The 16,029-nt window shown below is 44.4% G+C and overlaps 1 protein-coding gene across 2 annotated transcripts in view; it reads left to right on the top strand.

Annotated features, from left to right (window-relative positions):
- The window catches only part of ST8SIA3 (ST8 alpha-N-acetyl-neuraminide alpha-2,8-sialyltransferase 3), a 42,299-nt gene that overhangs the window by 22,859 nt on the left and 3,411 nt on the right, over positions 1 to 16,029 (top strand). Inside the window, exons 1-2 of one of the 2 annotated variants that reach the window (XM_077936460.1) lie at positions 11,611 to 11,876; positions 14,283 to 14,840. In XM_077936460.1, the coding sequence (XP_077792586.1) occupies positions 11,761 to 11,876; positions 14,283 to 14,840 (674 nt within the window). In that variant the 5' untranslated portion in view covers positions 11,611 to 11,760. Of the gene's footprint in view, positions 1 to 11,610; positions 11,877 to 14,282; positions 14,841 to 16,029 lie in introns of those variants that run through there. The other variant, XM_028748519.2, reaches the window with a different exon arrangement.

Below are 16,029 nucleotides of genomic sequence, written 5' to 3'. Positions count from 1 at the left end.
AGTGGGATCTTGTTTCACCCATAGCCATAGCCTTGGATGCAAGGAGAAATCAGGCATGCCTCTCCCTCACAGGATTCAGCCTGCTTCTTCCTCCAGTTTCTAGCTTACACACACAACTAAGCTCTGGCCTTCGCTTTTTCCAACTACCAGCAAGTTGAGGGAGGGGGCCCACCCATTTGCCGTCTGGCATAGAGCCACTTCCTTTGTACCCTTGATGGTCCATTACCTAGGCTGTCACCACTCACCAGGAAGCTAACCTAGCTATTCCAGAAATTTGAATTCTTGCTTAAGTTCTACAACTTGCTGGATCAAGGAATTAGAAGGCTCTCGGCATACAGCCAGCAAACCCCTTCTCAACTCATAAGAGTGCGTATACTCTTCTTGTCAACCACTTTGCCAACCCTACTTTCCCCACACCTGTCCTACCCCCTCGACTATCTCCACACAGCCTGCTCCAAGCCCCACCTTTAGAGAGCAGTTTCTGAAGTGCCTCCATTATATCATGCTCCCGCTGTTTTTAAAGCCCTATACGGCCTAGGAGCCTCGTACCTACAGGACCGCCTCTCCTGGTATGTCCTACGGAGGACCTTACGGTCTTCAAACAAAAACATCTTGGGGGTCCCGGGACACAGGAAGGTTAGGCTGGCCTCAACCAGAGCCAGGGCTTTTTCGGCTGTGGCCTCGATCTGGTGGAACGCTCTGTCACAAGAGACGAGGGCCCTGCAGGACCTGACATCTTTCCGCAGGGCCTGCAAGACAGAGCTGTTCCACCAGGCCTTTGGCCAAGGCACAGTCTGACCCCCTCCTTTGGTAATCCTCACAGAACTCTAGCCCAACGGTTGCCATTAATTTGATTTTGAATTGATTTTAAAATGAATTGATTTTTGAATGCTGTGTTACTTTTATTGTTGTTAGCCGCTCTGAGCCCGGCTTCGGCTGGGGAGGGCGGGATATAAATAATAATAATAATAATAATAATAATAATAATAATTATTATTATTATTATTATTATTATTATTATTATTAAAGGGGCAAGGTGCTTCACAGAACATTTTCCCCCATGCAATGCTTGCTCCCTTATCTGCCTGCCATTCTATCATCTCGCTGAAATTAGCATGGCCACATATCAGCAGCCATGCAAACTGCAGCGTGACAACAGACTTACATTTTTATGTATATAGGAAGATACTGTTTGGTTTAAAGAATGTTGTAAGCCACCTTGTGGTCTCTGATGAAAGGTGGTCAATAAATGAAATAAGTAAATAAATGATTTCATTGGTGGCTGGAAGAGGCGGGGCAAATTGCAACGTGATACCGTTACCAGATGGGTAAGAGATGTTAAACTTTCCAGGGAAGATGGGATGAACTCAACAGAAGAATGTTGTTTTCAGTAGTATTCCTCTTTGGAGGAAGAGCAGCATATGCCGGTAGCAAATAAGTAATGAAATAGACCAGGTTGTTTAGTTTTCTCTTGATGATGAGTAAATGGAAACCATAATGGTATTTTTATTAGCCTTATTCACTTTAGGAGAAATTTTAATATTTGCAAATTGACCTTATGATTCCCCAAATAGAATATTAAGAAGCTGTGTGTCTGCAAAGGGGAGACAGCTGAATGTTGCTTCGAGATGCCAAATGAGGATACTGGAAGCACTCACTTCAAAACTTTGAGCGCATTATCGTTAATGACATTTAAGGATGACTTGAGAGTTCTGTGCTGATGATACAGGGAATGCGCAGTAATGTTTCTTTGCAAAGCTCTTTCCTTCCCCCTGCAAGGTAATAATATAAGATACCTTCGCAGTTTAATTCCCTTTGAAAGACTTATATAAACTGTATTGCAATCAGGTAGCAGTCCCAAACCAAAATGCATTATCTTTGTGGTCTAGTAGAGGTTGACAAGCGTCGGTGGTCAGAGTCTCAATTACGTTCAATTACACTGGGCACAATTTTTAAGAAACCTTTTTTCTTTCTTTCTTTTTTTGCTGAAATGCATTTCTTAAAATAAAAACTCTGTAATCCTGGAAGCTTTTCCATTATATGAGACAGTGAAAGAGGGTCTTTGCAGCACCTTCTTCATAAGGTCTAGAGCAAAGGTGGGGTAACCTCAGGCCCAGAGGCAGGATGTGGCTCTCCAGGCCTCTCTGTCTGGCCTCCAGGACTCTTCCCAGGTCACACCCCCTCACCGAAGCTGCTTCACACACTCCTTTAGTGTTTTTGCCTGACTGGACCATGTCCCTAAGCCCTGACAATGCTTCTTGGCTGCCTGTAAAGGTAAAGGGACCCCTGACCATTAGGTCCAGTCGTGGCCGACTCTGGGGTTGCGGTGCTCATCTCGCTTTATTGGCCGAGGGAGCCGGCGTACAGCTTCCGGGTCATGTGGTCAGCATGACTAAGCCACTTCTGGCAAACCAGAGCAGCACACGGAAACGTCGTTTACCTTCCCACTGGAGCGGTACCTATTTATCTACTTCCACTTTGACGTGCTTTAGGTTGGCAGGAGTGGCTGCCCATATGGAGGAGGGGGAAAAGGGTGTGTGAGTTTATGTAGTGGGAGATTAGCAGACAAACCTAACAAATACATATTCTTGCTAGTTAGCATGAGAATAATAATAATAATTTATTATTTATACCCCGCCCATCTGGCTGAGTTTCCCCAGCCACTCTGGATGGCTCCCAGCCGAGTGTTAAAAACAATACAGCATTAAATATTAAAAACTTCCCTAAACAGGGCTGCTTTCAGATGTCTTTTAAACAGACATATTTTAGAAGAGGCTAAGTCCACAGAGCTACAGTGGTACCTTGGTTCGCGAATGGCTTCGCTCCTGAACGCCACAAACCCAGAGGTAAGTGTTCTGGTTTGCAAACGTTTTTCGGAAGCCGAACATCTGACGCGGCTTCCGCTTGAGTGCAGGAAGCTCCTGCAGCCAATCGGAAGCCGTGCCTTGGTTTTTGAACCATTTCGGGAGTTGAACAGACGCCCAGAACAGATTAAGTTCAAGAAGCAAGGTACCACTGTATATTGCTGAGAGACAGATACTCAGACCATAGATATGCAGTTGGTAGAGAGGGCTCTGTGTGATGTCATTTCCCATCATCTCCTGGAGAGGAAGGAGCATATAGTACTTCCTGTTCCTCTCTCTCTCGCTCTCCGACCAGCCATGAGGGCAATCATGCCCTGTGCCTGATTGCTTGCGATTGGTTATACTGTAAATATAAGTATTTTGCTTGCATAGTTTTTACTGCTGCTGTTTCTCTGAACCAATGCACGATTATAAAGTAAATCTTACTTTTATATGTAACTTTACACATTGTTGCCTGGTTCATTGTTATGCAGGCTAAGAAGGGGGAAGCCAGCTTATAAAGTGAGTCTTTGCAGCCCAGTTCCTATGCTTCCAATTTCACTGCCAATAATGGGATTTAAAAACTCTGTTTAATGTACACATGTGGGCAGCTGGAGGGATAAATTGCAATTAACATATCCTCTCCTACCCATTAAAACCCATCCCACACAAACTAGCCTAGTGCACATTGCTCCACCCACACTTGTGCCTCTATCACTCTCAGGGGCCCCTGGAAAGGTGATTCAGACTGAAAAAGGTTCCCCACCCACCTGGTCCACAGATATTGGGTTGGATCTAGAGTTCACTCCTGCCAACAAGGGGAGACGTCAGCCGAAGTTGCTTCTCCCACTTTGCCAATGGGATCAATAGCCTTCCATGGACAGAAGCAGCCTTCCTTTGCGGAAGGCAAAGTCTGGATCCAGCCCATTGTTTTTGAAGAAGGGCTCAGACCGACAGTATTTCTGTTGCTTCTTAGCACAGGATGGAAAGTATCTGATACTGGTGAATTATTTATCTTAATTTATAAATAGAAATCCTAGCCCACATTCCTCCAAAGCAGCTTACAGATAAGTCTTATGCAGAGTAGATCCATTGAAATGAATGGGCCGAACTTAGGCATGTTCATTAATTTCAGTAGGTCTACTCTGTGTAAACCCTATTTGAATACCACTCTATTAAATCACGCTCGCATATATCCCATAATAAAAACTAAAATACACACACGTGTATATATTACATTACACAAAACATCCAATTTTCTTTAAAGCAGCAATGTTAGAAGTGGTAATGGAATGAAAGCACATCCCCACAAATAACAGATCCATTTATTGTATTCACTTTATTCCTCTTCCATTGTTTTCCTCCTCCTCATCATCATTGATTTATTAATTGTCTCCTTAACAACTTTGTCAGTGTGATGTACACTAATAATACAGTGGCACCTTGGTTCTCAAATGCTTTGGTTCTCAAACTCTGAAAACATGGAAGTAAGTGTTCCGGTTTTTGAATGATTTTTGGAAGCAAACATCTGATGCGGTTGTTGGCTATTGTGTCCTGGGCGCCTGCACCAATCAGAAGCTGCGCCTTGGTTTTCAAACATTTCGAAAGTCAAACAGACTTCCGAAACAGATTAAGTTTGGCTCTTTTGTTTTTGCTATTTATTTGGCGTTTTTGTTTTTGAGGCTTTTTCAGTTAATTTGTTTTTGTGACTGCATGGAACCCAGTTCAGCTACTGATTGATTGATTGTGTGACTGCAGAAATGGATAAAAGCCCCCCATCCAAACAATGACTATCATCTGTGCAGGGAAGAAATTTTTTTCTTCTTCATTTTTATCATCTACAATACTGTCTTACTTATTTTATAGTACAATACCTTGAATACTGCTTTCATTTTATGGATCAGTGGTCTCGTTAGATAGTAAAATTCACGTTAAATTGCTGTTTTAGGGGTTGTTTTTAAAAGTCTGGAATGGATTAATTTGTTTTGCATTGCTTTCTATGCAAAAGCACACCTTGGTTTTGGAACAGACTTCTGGAACGGATTAAGTTTGAGAATGGAGGTACCACTGTAATTAAAAACTGTTAAAAACACAAAACAGCAAATACATTTAAAACAAAACTAAAACCATACAAAGGCGATACTTGTGATTCCAAAACTACATGCCTTTGTAGCACTATGGATAAACAAAGCTCTAATTCTCCCCTTGGGTTCCCCATTCCAAAGAATCCCTTAATACTGTCAACTAAACTAGTGGCTTCCAAATACTATACTCTGGAGGAACCCAGGAATGACATTTTCTGTCCCTTTGCTATAATTAATAAAGTTATGCCAGCAAAGTACATAAGCACTTTGCAAGCCATAGCGGTGTGGTGGGAGGGACTTCAGGGTTGATCTGGCTTCCCATTGCTGCGCATCACTGCCAGTTACCCAGAAGGGGAGCAGCAAAGCAGCAAGGATCTTGGTGGAAGAGCAGTGGAACCCATCCAGTGCTCTCACTGCTTTGCCATCGTCAGAGGTATGGAGAAGCTTTGGCTCCCCAGGCGTTGGTGAACTGCAACTCCCATCAGCCCCAGCAATGGCCAGTGGTGATGGGAGTTGTGGTTTCCATCTGGAGAGCCAGCGGTTCCCCAAACTTGCATTGTTGTTGTTTAGTCGTTTAGTCGTGTCCGACTCTTCATGACCCCATGGACCAGAGCACGCCAAGCACTCCTGTCTTCCACTGCCTCCTGCAGTTTAGTCAAACTCATGCTGGTAGCTTCGAGAACACTATCCAACCATCTCATCCTCTGTCGTCCCCTTCTCCTTGTGCCCTCCATCTTTCCCAACATCAGGGTCTTTTCCAGGGAGTCTTCTCTTCTCATGAGGTGGCCAAAGTATTGGACCCTCAGCTTCACGATCTGTCCTTCCAGTGAGCACTCAGGGCTGATTTCCTTCAGAATGGATAGGTTTGATCTTCTTGCAGTCCATGGGACTCTCAAGAGTCTCCTCCAACACCATAATTCAAAAGCATCAATTCTTCGGCGATCAGCCTTCTTTATGGTACAGCTCTCACTTACATACATCACTACTGGGAAAACCATAGCCATAATCTGCATTACAGCATCTGAAACTCCTACAGGTTGTGAGAAACAGTGTGCAGTCGTACAGCCCATCATATGGAAATTAACACTCAAGACAGAGGGATTTGTTATTGTCATAGTTGTACCCGCCCTGAGACCTGTGGATATAGGGCGGTATATAAATTATGATGATGGTGGTGATGATGATGTTGATATAAGAGCCCTGCTATATCAGATGAAAGGTCCATCTCTAGCCCACCATCCTGCTTCCCACAGTTGTCCAAGTAAGCAGATGTCTTCAGAAAGCCAATGAGTAGGGTCTGAAGACCTTAGCCGTCTCCCACTGGTGCCCCACATGGAGTGGTGTTTGGTGTTGTGCTGCCCCTAAAAAACAGAGGTTCCAGATAGCCTTCGTGCCTAATGATAGATCCCTCTAATCCTCTTCTAAAGCCGTGTAAAGCTACTGGCCATCAGCACATCCTCTGGTAGAAAATTCCATAAATTTAAGTGTTACTTAGTTAATTAAACATGTGCTAGCCGTATGTTTAATTTTGATGATAAGTGGACACACACACACCCATTTCAGAATTAATCCACAGGAAAAGGGTTGATTGGTTTAATCCACTAGATGTCCTAAAACTAATTCACTTTCGCAGATGAATTCTAGATTGGAAAGGCTTTAGAGCCCAGTTTGCGAATGCCCAATGTCTTCGTTGGAAGCCCATTCTAGGCAAATCGCTGGGAAAGTGGAAGTGCAGCACACGCATACATACCCGGGGGGGAAAGTGGAGGAAAAGGAGGGTGCAGATTTGCATATACTTTGTATATGCTAATTTAGATTCAATTTTAGAAATAATTGGTGGTTGTCAGCTAAATGTTACTCAGAGTAGACCTGTTGAAATTAATGGACCTAGCTTAGTCATGCTCATTAATTTCAGTGGGTTTACTCTGAGAAGAACTTAGTTAAACACCACCTAGTGACTATAATTTAATTAGAAATATACAGTGGTGCCCCGCAAGACGAAATTAATTCGTTCCGCAATTTTTGTCGTCTAGCGAATTTTTCGTCTTGCGAAGCACGAAATCCCATAGGAATGCATTGAAAATCAATTAATGCGTTCCTATGGTCAAAAAAAGTCCAAACAAAGCCAAATTTGGTACAACAACAGTTTATTAACTGCTCTTTAAAGTCACACATACTGTAAAGAGCAGTTCAAAAATTGAAGGGAAAATAAATTAACTTTATAAACAAAACATGTCTTTGTTTTTAGACAAAGAAAACAAAGTCGCGAGACGTTTTCGTCTTGCGAAGCAAGCCCATAGGGGAAATTCGTCTTGTGAGGCAAATCGAAAACGGAAAAACCTTTCGTCTAGCGAGTTTTTTGTCTTGCGAGGTACCACTGTAGTATTATAGAAATATCGTATTATTGTGGGAATGGGACGCGGGTGGCGCTGTGGGTAAAAGCCTCAGCGCCTAGGGCTTGCCGATCGAAAGGTCAGCGGTTCGAATCCCCACAGCGGGGTGCACTCCCGTTGCTCGGTCCCAGCGCCTGCCAACCTAGCAGTTCGAAAGCACCTCCGGGTGCAAGTAGATAAATAGGGACCGCTTACCGGCGGGAAGGTAAACGGCGTTTCCGTGTGCTGCACTGGCTCGCCAGATGCGGCTTTGTCACGCTGGCCACGTGACCCAGAAGTGTCTCCGGACAGCGCTGGCCCCCGGCCTCTTAAGTGAGATGGGCGCACAACCCTAGAGTCTGTCAAGACTGGCCCGTACGGGCAGGGGTACCTTTACCTTTATTATTGTGGGAAAGACTGTGACCCGTTGACCTGTCTGCCTGATCTGTCTGCTGTCCAGGTACTAACTGTTGATGGTCAGCTTCAAGGCTCCTTCTCTTCTTTCTTATCATTATCTATTTTTAAACCGGACCTGAATAGCTCTCCAGGTTCAGGACTCCCATCGTGAAGCAGTGTTATTCAACCTCTGGTCTCCAGATGCTGTTGAACTGCAGCTCCCATCATCCTGAATACTGGCTAAGCTAGCTGAGAATTTTGGGAGTTGTAGCTCCCCCCCCCAAAAAAAAACAACAACTGGGGACCCAAAGGTTGAATAATAATAATAATAATAATAATAATAATAATAATAATAATAATAATAATTATACCCCGCCCATTTGGCTGGGTTTCCCCAGCTACTCTGGGCAGCTTCCAACCAAATATTAAAAACACAATACAGCATTAAACATTAAAAACTTCCCCAAACAGGGCTGCCTTCAGATGTCTTCTAAAAGTAAAATAGTTGTTTATTTCCTTGACATCTGATGGGAGGGCGTTCCACAGGGCAGGCACCACTACCGAGAAGGCCCTTTGCCTGGTTCCCTGTAACCTCACTTCTCGCAGTGAGGGAACCGCCAGAAGGTCCTCAGCGCTGGACCTCAGTGTCTGGGCTGAACGATGGGGATGGAGCCGCTCCTTCAGGTATACAGGACCGAGGCCATTTAGGGCTTTAAAGGTTAGCACCTGCACTTTGAATTGTGCTCGGAAAACTCTGAATTTGAGTCCCCTGTAGAGTAGAACACATGGCCACCCTAACCCATCTGAACATGGTCAGCATTATTTAAAACATAAAGACATGACACAAACCTAGATCAAGCCAGTGGCTCGTCTAGTCCAGCATCTTGTTTTCACAGAGGCCGACCAGATGCCTGTGGGAAGCCTGCAAGCTGGACATGAACAACAACTGCACTCTGCCCACTCTGCAGCTGGTTTTCAGACATCTATTGCCTCTGACAATGGAGGTAGAACATAGGCATCATGGCTAGTAGCCATTGATAGCCTTGTCCTCTGTTGTTGTTGTTGTTTAGTCGTGTCCGACTCTTCATGACCCCATGGACCAGAGCACGCCAGGCACTTCTGTCTTCCACTGCCTCCCGCAGTTTGGTCAGGCTCATGTTTGTAGCTTCGAGAACACTGTCCAACCATCTCGTCCTCTGTCGTCCCCTTCTCCTTGTGCCCTCCATCTTTCCCAACATCAGGGTCTTTTCCAGGGAGTCTTCTCTTCTCATGAGGTGGCCAAAGTATTGGAGCCTCAGCTTCAGGATCTGTCCTTCCAATGAGCACTCAGGACTGATTTCCTTCAGAATGGATAGGTTTGATCTTCTTGCAGTTCATGGGACTCTCAAGAGTCTCTTACAGCACCATAATTCAAGTCCTTTTTTAATTTGTCTAATTCTCTCTCAAAGGCATTCAAGTTGGTGGCAGTCACCACCTCCCGTAAAAGTGAGTTCCATAGTTTAACTTTGTCCTGCTTATTGGAGGCAGGAGTCTGCAGAGAAGGTTACATCCAAGTCAAGAAGGACCAAGGCTGCAGAGAGCTGGGCTGCCATACGTCTGGAATTTCCTGGACATAGCCAGGATTCGTCCATTGAAAATGTCGTCTGGGCAGAAGTTTCATAACCTGGTTAAAATGTCAGGGAGAACCTGGGTACATGGAAGCCCATATTGGAAGTGTTGATTTATTGGCGATTTTCCTTTTTAAAAAAAAAAAAAAAAAAAGCTTTAAAATGTCATTTTATTTGGAGATTTTATAAAAAAATTAAAAAAGCTTTTGTGTCCAGATTTTCACTTTTTGAAATATGACAACCCAGAGGCCTGCAAGCCCAAGTGTGCTTCCACTTACATCCTAGGCAGTTATTCATTATAGATCTTAACAGAACTTGGTTCTCCAAAGATAGCATAAAATGTTCTAAAGGAAGGATAATAATAATAATAATAATAATAATAATTTATTATTTATACCCCGCCCATCTGGCTGGGCCTCCCCAGCCACTCTGGGCGGCTTCCATAAAAACCAAAAATACAGTAAAATCACATGTTAAAAACTTCCCTGAACAGGGCTGCCTTAAGATGTCTTCTGAATGTTAGGTAGTTGTTTATCGCTTTGACATCTGCTGGAAGGGCGTTCCACAGGGCGGGCGCCACTACCGAGAAGGCCCTCTGCCTGGTTCCCTGTAGCTTTGCTTCTCGCAATGAGGGAACCGCCAGAAGGCCCTCGGCGCTGGACCTCAGCGTCCGGGCAGAATGATGGGGGTGGAGACGCTCCTTCAGGTATAATGGACCGAGGCCGTTTAGGGCTTTAAAGGTCAGCACCAACACTTTGAATTGTGCTCGAAAACGTACTGGGAGCCAATGCAGGTCTTTCAAGACCGGTGTTATATGGTCTCGGCGGCCGCCCCCAGTCACCAGTCTAGCTGCCGCATTCTGGATTAATTGTAGTTTCCGAGTCACCTTCAAAGGTAGCCCCACGTAGAGTGCATTGCAGTAGTCCAAGCGGGAGATAACCAGAGCATGCACCACTCTGGCGAGACAGTCCGCAGGCAGATAGGGTCTCAGCCTACGTACCAGATGGAGCTGGTAAACAGCTGCCCTGGACACAGATTTGACCTGTGCCTCCATGGACAGCTGTGAGTCCAAAATGACTCCCAGGCTGCGCACCTGGTCCTTCAGGGGCACAGTTACCCCATTCAGGACCAGGGAATCCTGGGTTAGCGAATCCTGGGTTAGGATGACAGAAATTCCGATGAAGTGTCTCCTTGTTGACTGTCATTGTGGTTGCCAGTTATGCTAATACTTTGGCGAAACTTTAGGAAATGGATGCAGGGTCAGTGTGGGGGTTGTGAGGAGGTTTGACAAAGGGGATCAGGGATGGCAATAAGGGCCCATTTCGGCCAATATTGTCCCCAAACGTCTTCCAAGGTGCAATAGAGGAATGAGCATCTACCTTCCCACCGCTAACCCAAACCCTTGGGCACCAAGGGGGTATCTGAGAACACTATGATGTTGCACAGGGTGGCATTTGCCAGGGAAACTAGTTATGATATAAGTGTGCTACAGAACTTAATTAATCTATTAATCATAGCATCCGAGAGGGAAGCGTGTGACTAAATAAGGTCTCAGAACAAGATGAGGTTCCATATCAAGTTATGGGCTGTACATAATAGATGTTCGGTACTTCGGCATACTGATGGTTTCTATTGATACGCCAGATTAATAACCCTCTACAGTGGTACCTCAGGTTACATATGCTTCAGCTTACAGACTCCGCTAACCCAGAAATAGTACCTCGGGTTAAGAACTTTGCTTCAGGATGAGAACAGAAATCGCGTGGCAGCAGCGGGAGGCCCCATTAGCTAAAGTGGTACTTCAGGTTAAGAACAGTTTCAGGTTAAGAACAGACCTCCGGAACGAACTTAACGCGAGATACCACTGTACTGGATCAACCTGCAACAGGAGCGGGGGGTTTTAGCTACACCTGGATATTAGATATGGTGTGATATGTTAATTGGATAGGTGTGTGGCAGTTAAGTAATGTACAATCAATAGTCAGTGTTCCTTAAGTATGGTTAATAGGTTTATAAGTTCAGGCATACTCATATTGTTAAGGATATTATGTACTTCTTAGCTTAATGTACTTGGTTGATTAAGCATTAAGAATGAGGACTCAACCAGGCCACATTTACACCATATATTTAAAATACTTCAAACAGTTGTTGCTTGGCCCCATAGGATCCTGGGAGCTGTAGTTCACTAAGGGTGCTGAGAGAGACCCCTGGTCGCCTTCCAGAGCTACAATTCCCAGAGTTCCCTGGGAAGAGGGGTTGGTTTTTAAACCACTCTTGAGAATTGTAGCTTTGGGATGGAAATGGAGAATGAACTTCCCCTTTGGGGGTCTTCTTTGCCTAGAGTTTTCCCCAATGTGGTGTCCATCAACATCATAGTGTTCTCAGATACCCCCTTGGTGCCCTTCAGGGCCCCCTGCCGCTCCCAATTATTTTTAAGGAGGTTTCTTGGGCAGTTTGTATGCTTTTGGGTGGGGGGCTGTTCGTTTGTTTTATCTGTGTTTCATTTGTTTGGTGGCATGCAGATGTTTTGCCTGGTGTTTGGAAAGGGGGCATCACCAGTTTTTCTTCTATGAAGTAGGTATTTTGTAGTGCCCGTAGCAGTTCCTTAGATTTCCAAATGCGCCCTCAGGCTCAGAAAGGTGGGGTTGTGGCTGCTGCTGTAGTTTTTCTCTCTTGATTCAGAACTTCCTTTATTGTTCTGAAGGAACTTCCTGATTCATTATGAAGTTATTTTTTTGAAATCTTGCCGGGTAGACAAGTGTTAATAATAATAATATTTTTTTATTTATACCCCGCCCTTCCCGGTTCAGAAAACCGGGCTCAGGGCGGCTAACAACAAATTTAAAACACTTAATTGATGCAACAAAAACAGCATAAAATACAGTATAAAACGTGAATAACAATAAATTAGGAATTCAAAAATCAATTTAGGGGGGGAAATCCATCCAATAAACATTAGATGATCACCAGGGCTAGCTGGCTAAATTAGTCCTATTTGGGCCAGCAAGGAGGCCAGGGGAGAATTAGCTGTGGGATCCCAGAGCGGGCAATCTTCATAAAAAAGGGGAGAGGGGGAAGGAAGGGGGATAAAAGATCAGTTCAAATTGAAAGCCAGGCAGAATAGCTCTGTCTTACAGGCCCTGTAGAAGGAAGTTAAATCCTGCAGGGCTTTGGTCTCATGAGACAGAGCATTCCACCAGGTCGGAGCCATCACTGAGAAGGCCCTGGCCCTGGTGGAGGATAATCTGACTTCCTTAGGGCCCGGGACCTCTAAACTATGATTATTCATGTACCTTAAGGCCCTCTGCGGGGCGTACCAGGAGAGGCGGTCCCGTAGATACAAGTTCATTTACGATTTCGTAAATCACGAGTTAAGAGTTCATGGGAGTCCAAGATTTTAGGGTAGCTGTGACTGCCCATCCAAAATGTGATCATACTCTGAAGCCCTGTTTCATGTGCCTCCTCCATGAGAGGTTCTCTTTGTGGAATGCTTTCCCCAGGGAGACTTGTCTGACTCCTTTAGGTGCCAGGCAAAAACATTCCTCTGTCTTTTAAACTGTGGTAGGGTGTTTTTTTGGTTGTTGGTGGGTTACGTGTTTTTGTGTTCTTATATTGTAAACAGCCCTGTGATCCTCGGATGAAAGGCAGCATAGAAATTTAATAAATAAAAGCAAAAGCAGCAAAGACCTAACCTTTTATTCCCTTTCTGACTCGGGATTAATTTCATGCCACAAAACAAATTCTCAGTAGGTGAATATTATTATTATTTTAATTACCCCGCTAATGCAAATAAATGAGTGAAATGAATGCCTTTTATTTCACAAAACGTTTAGACCACTTGGTTTTAAGGGGAGAGAGAAACCCTTGAAGCGGTTCTGTTACGTGCAATGGGAATTCAAGGAGAACGCAACTTAAATCACTCTGAAAGAAGCCATTGGAGTAGTCCAAATCATTTGCCCATGCATGTGCACAGAAAATAGTAGATCTAGCTGAAAGGAAACACATGGAGATCTGCATTGATTACTGCAATGCATCCCTAATTATAATTATTATATAAGTGTTGTGTAATCAAGAAGGTTCTATAATCGTGGAGGGGAGGGTGGCTGTGAGGAGACATGCCTCTGTCTATCCTGAAGGGAGCCTGTATTCATGAATCTGCCATTACACTACTTACTGCCTGATAGTCATAGGGAAGGTAAGTTAATGTAGGCCCAGATTATGCAATCTATTTGCAGATGGGGGGGGGGGCGCTGATATTGACTGTGCAATTTGGGCATGTGTGCATTAGATTTTATAAGCATGTACAGAAGCCTGTGGGGTGAGCAGCTAGAATAATGGAGAGTATTGTCTGAACCAAGCCCAAATGTACTCTGTTTTTGGTAAATCAGGAGCGACAGACCTTTGGTCTTCCTAGTACTGTTGGACTTCAACTCCCATCAACCCCAGCATAGAAAATGGCCAAGGATCATGGGAGTTGCAGTCTTAGCAACTTCTGGATGGCCAATAGCTCTGCATCCCTGCTGTAAATATTAGTATTATTCCCTGCCCTTCTTCAAATGACAGGTTAAAATTAAAATATAGTATTAAAAACAAAAGCAGACCACGAAGCAAAATGGAATAATCCTCAGTAGTATCACCCCTGTTATGCTCCTAAAGTCTGCTGAAACAAATAGGTTGGAAGCTGCCTCCTGAATAAATATAGTGTGGAGATAATCTGATCTTTACAGGGAGGGAATTCCATAGCCAGGGTGTCACCACTGAGAAGGCCCTGCTTCTTTTGGTGAAAGGTGACATATTTCCTGTGGGCACCACAAGCAGTTCAAAAAAACAGGTTGGCTGGAATGGAGGAAGGTGCTCCTTCTATTACATAATTGTGAATTTAGCCCCTTCCTTCCCATTTCCTCAAGGCAAAGATAACAATTCAACATAAGAAGGAAGACCCATCATGTTCATGAAATGCATGTTCTTTTATTGTTCTAGGCGAGAAATTCTTCAGCATGTTGACGTGATCAAAAACTTCTCCTTGACGAAGAATATGGTTCGGATTGGGCAGCTGATGCATTACGATTACTCCAGCCACAAATATGTCTTCTCCATTAGCAACAGCTTCCGCTTGCTGCTTCCAGATGTCTCTCCTATTCAGAACAAGCACTACAATATCTGTGCTGTCGTCGGAAATAGCGGCATCCTTGTGGGAAGTCAGTGCGGGCAAGAAATAGATAAATACGATTTTGTTTTCCGTTGCAATTTTGCCCCGACCGAGGCATTCCAGAAGGATGTCGGGAGGAAAACCAATCTCACCACCTTCAACCCCAGCATTCTGGAGAAGTACTACAACAACCTGTTGACCATTCAAGATCGAAATAACTTTTTCCTAAGCCTGAAGAAGCTGGACGGCGCCATTCTCTGGATCCCAGCCTTTTTCTTCCATACTTCAGCAACTATTACAAGAACATTGGTTGACTTCTTTATCGAGCATCGTGGGCAGCTAAAAGTCCAGCTGGCTTGGCCAGGAAATATCATGCAACATCTCAACAGGTGCATTTAACTCACTCCTTTATGTTGTTTGCTTTCGTTGTGGTTTGCAGCACAGTTGAGGAGCAGCAGTCAAGAATCGAGGGATTTTTAAGAAAGGCAGTGGGTTGTTTATAAATGTGTTCATTAAATTTGTAGCCTACTTTTCTTTAGCAAAAAAAAAAAAATAACAAAGAAGAAATCATGATACAGTGGCCCAGTAATTACATAATGCTAAGCCAAGCCATTACTTACAGTAGCACAAGCCAACATGCAGGTTGCTGGAGAGCAGATCAAGGGCACTTTGATCCTCTGGTCTTGCTGCTACCCAAAGCTAAGCCATGGTTTGGCTTATTGCTATGTGCAAACCCTGGCTTGTAGCTTATCTCCCCCCAACAAACCATGAGTGGTAAACCCAAGAACAAACCTTGGTTACAGATAATGGTTTGCCTCGAGTTTGACAAACCATGAGCCCAGGTTCGGGTGTAGCACTAAGACAAACCATGACTTATCCCCTTTGGTAGGGGCAGGGAAGGAGTGCGGCAGCTGCCATCTTTGCTCCTGGAAGCCGTACGTTTGCTCATTCGCACTCAACATTTGTGAACCATTGTAGCTAATCAAATTCTTATTAAGATAAGATTGTCAGGTCTTTGCCGGTTTAGGTTGCTGGGTAAATGAACAAGGTCCACAAACTCTCGGGAACTTGTGGTGGTGTGAGTAGAGAAGTGTAGAGTAAATAGAAATTGCCACCAGGAGCTAAAAAACATATCTAAACAAGATGGGGGGAAAGACAACCAGACTCAGGATCAGGAATAGCCAAGGTGCAGCTGGGGCAGAGAGGAACCTACAGATCTTTAGATGTTGCTGAACTACAACTTCCATCATCCCTGTCCATTAGCTACGCTTGCTGGAGCTGACAGGTGTTGGAATCCAGCAACCTCTACAGACCACAGGCACCCCATCCCAGATCTAGAGGGAAGCTTAGCCATGTACGCTGAGCACCCCCAGAAGCTAAGACTTGACCATTCTTTACAGTATCAGGGAATGATCATTGGGGAAACATAGGAAAGCTGCCACACTCCAAGGCATCCAGATCCTGTCATTATCAGTCAAAACAGAAGTCTAGATAGCCACGTTGGCCCATGAGAAATAGTCCCTCTTGGGGCAGCCCCTTAATTGGGCCAACCAAAATATCACAGAATACTGAACAAGC

The sequence above is a fragment of the Podarcis muralis genome, chromosome 11 (assembly GCF_964188315.1).
Source record: "Podarcis muralis chromosome 11, rPodMur119.hap1.1, whole genome shotgun sequence".
In the NCBI taxonomy this organism is placed as follows: Eukaryota; Metazoa; Chordata; class Lepidosauria; order Squamata; family Lacertidae; genus Podarcis; species Podarcis muralis.
Note: the sequence above shows the minus strand (reverse complement) of the source record. Positions and strands in the feature narration are given on the sequence as shown.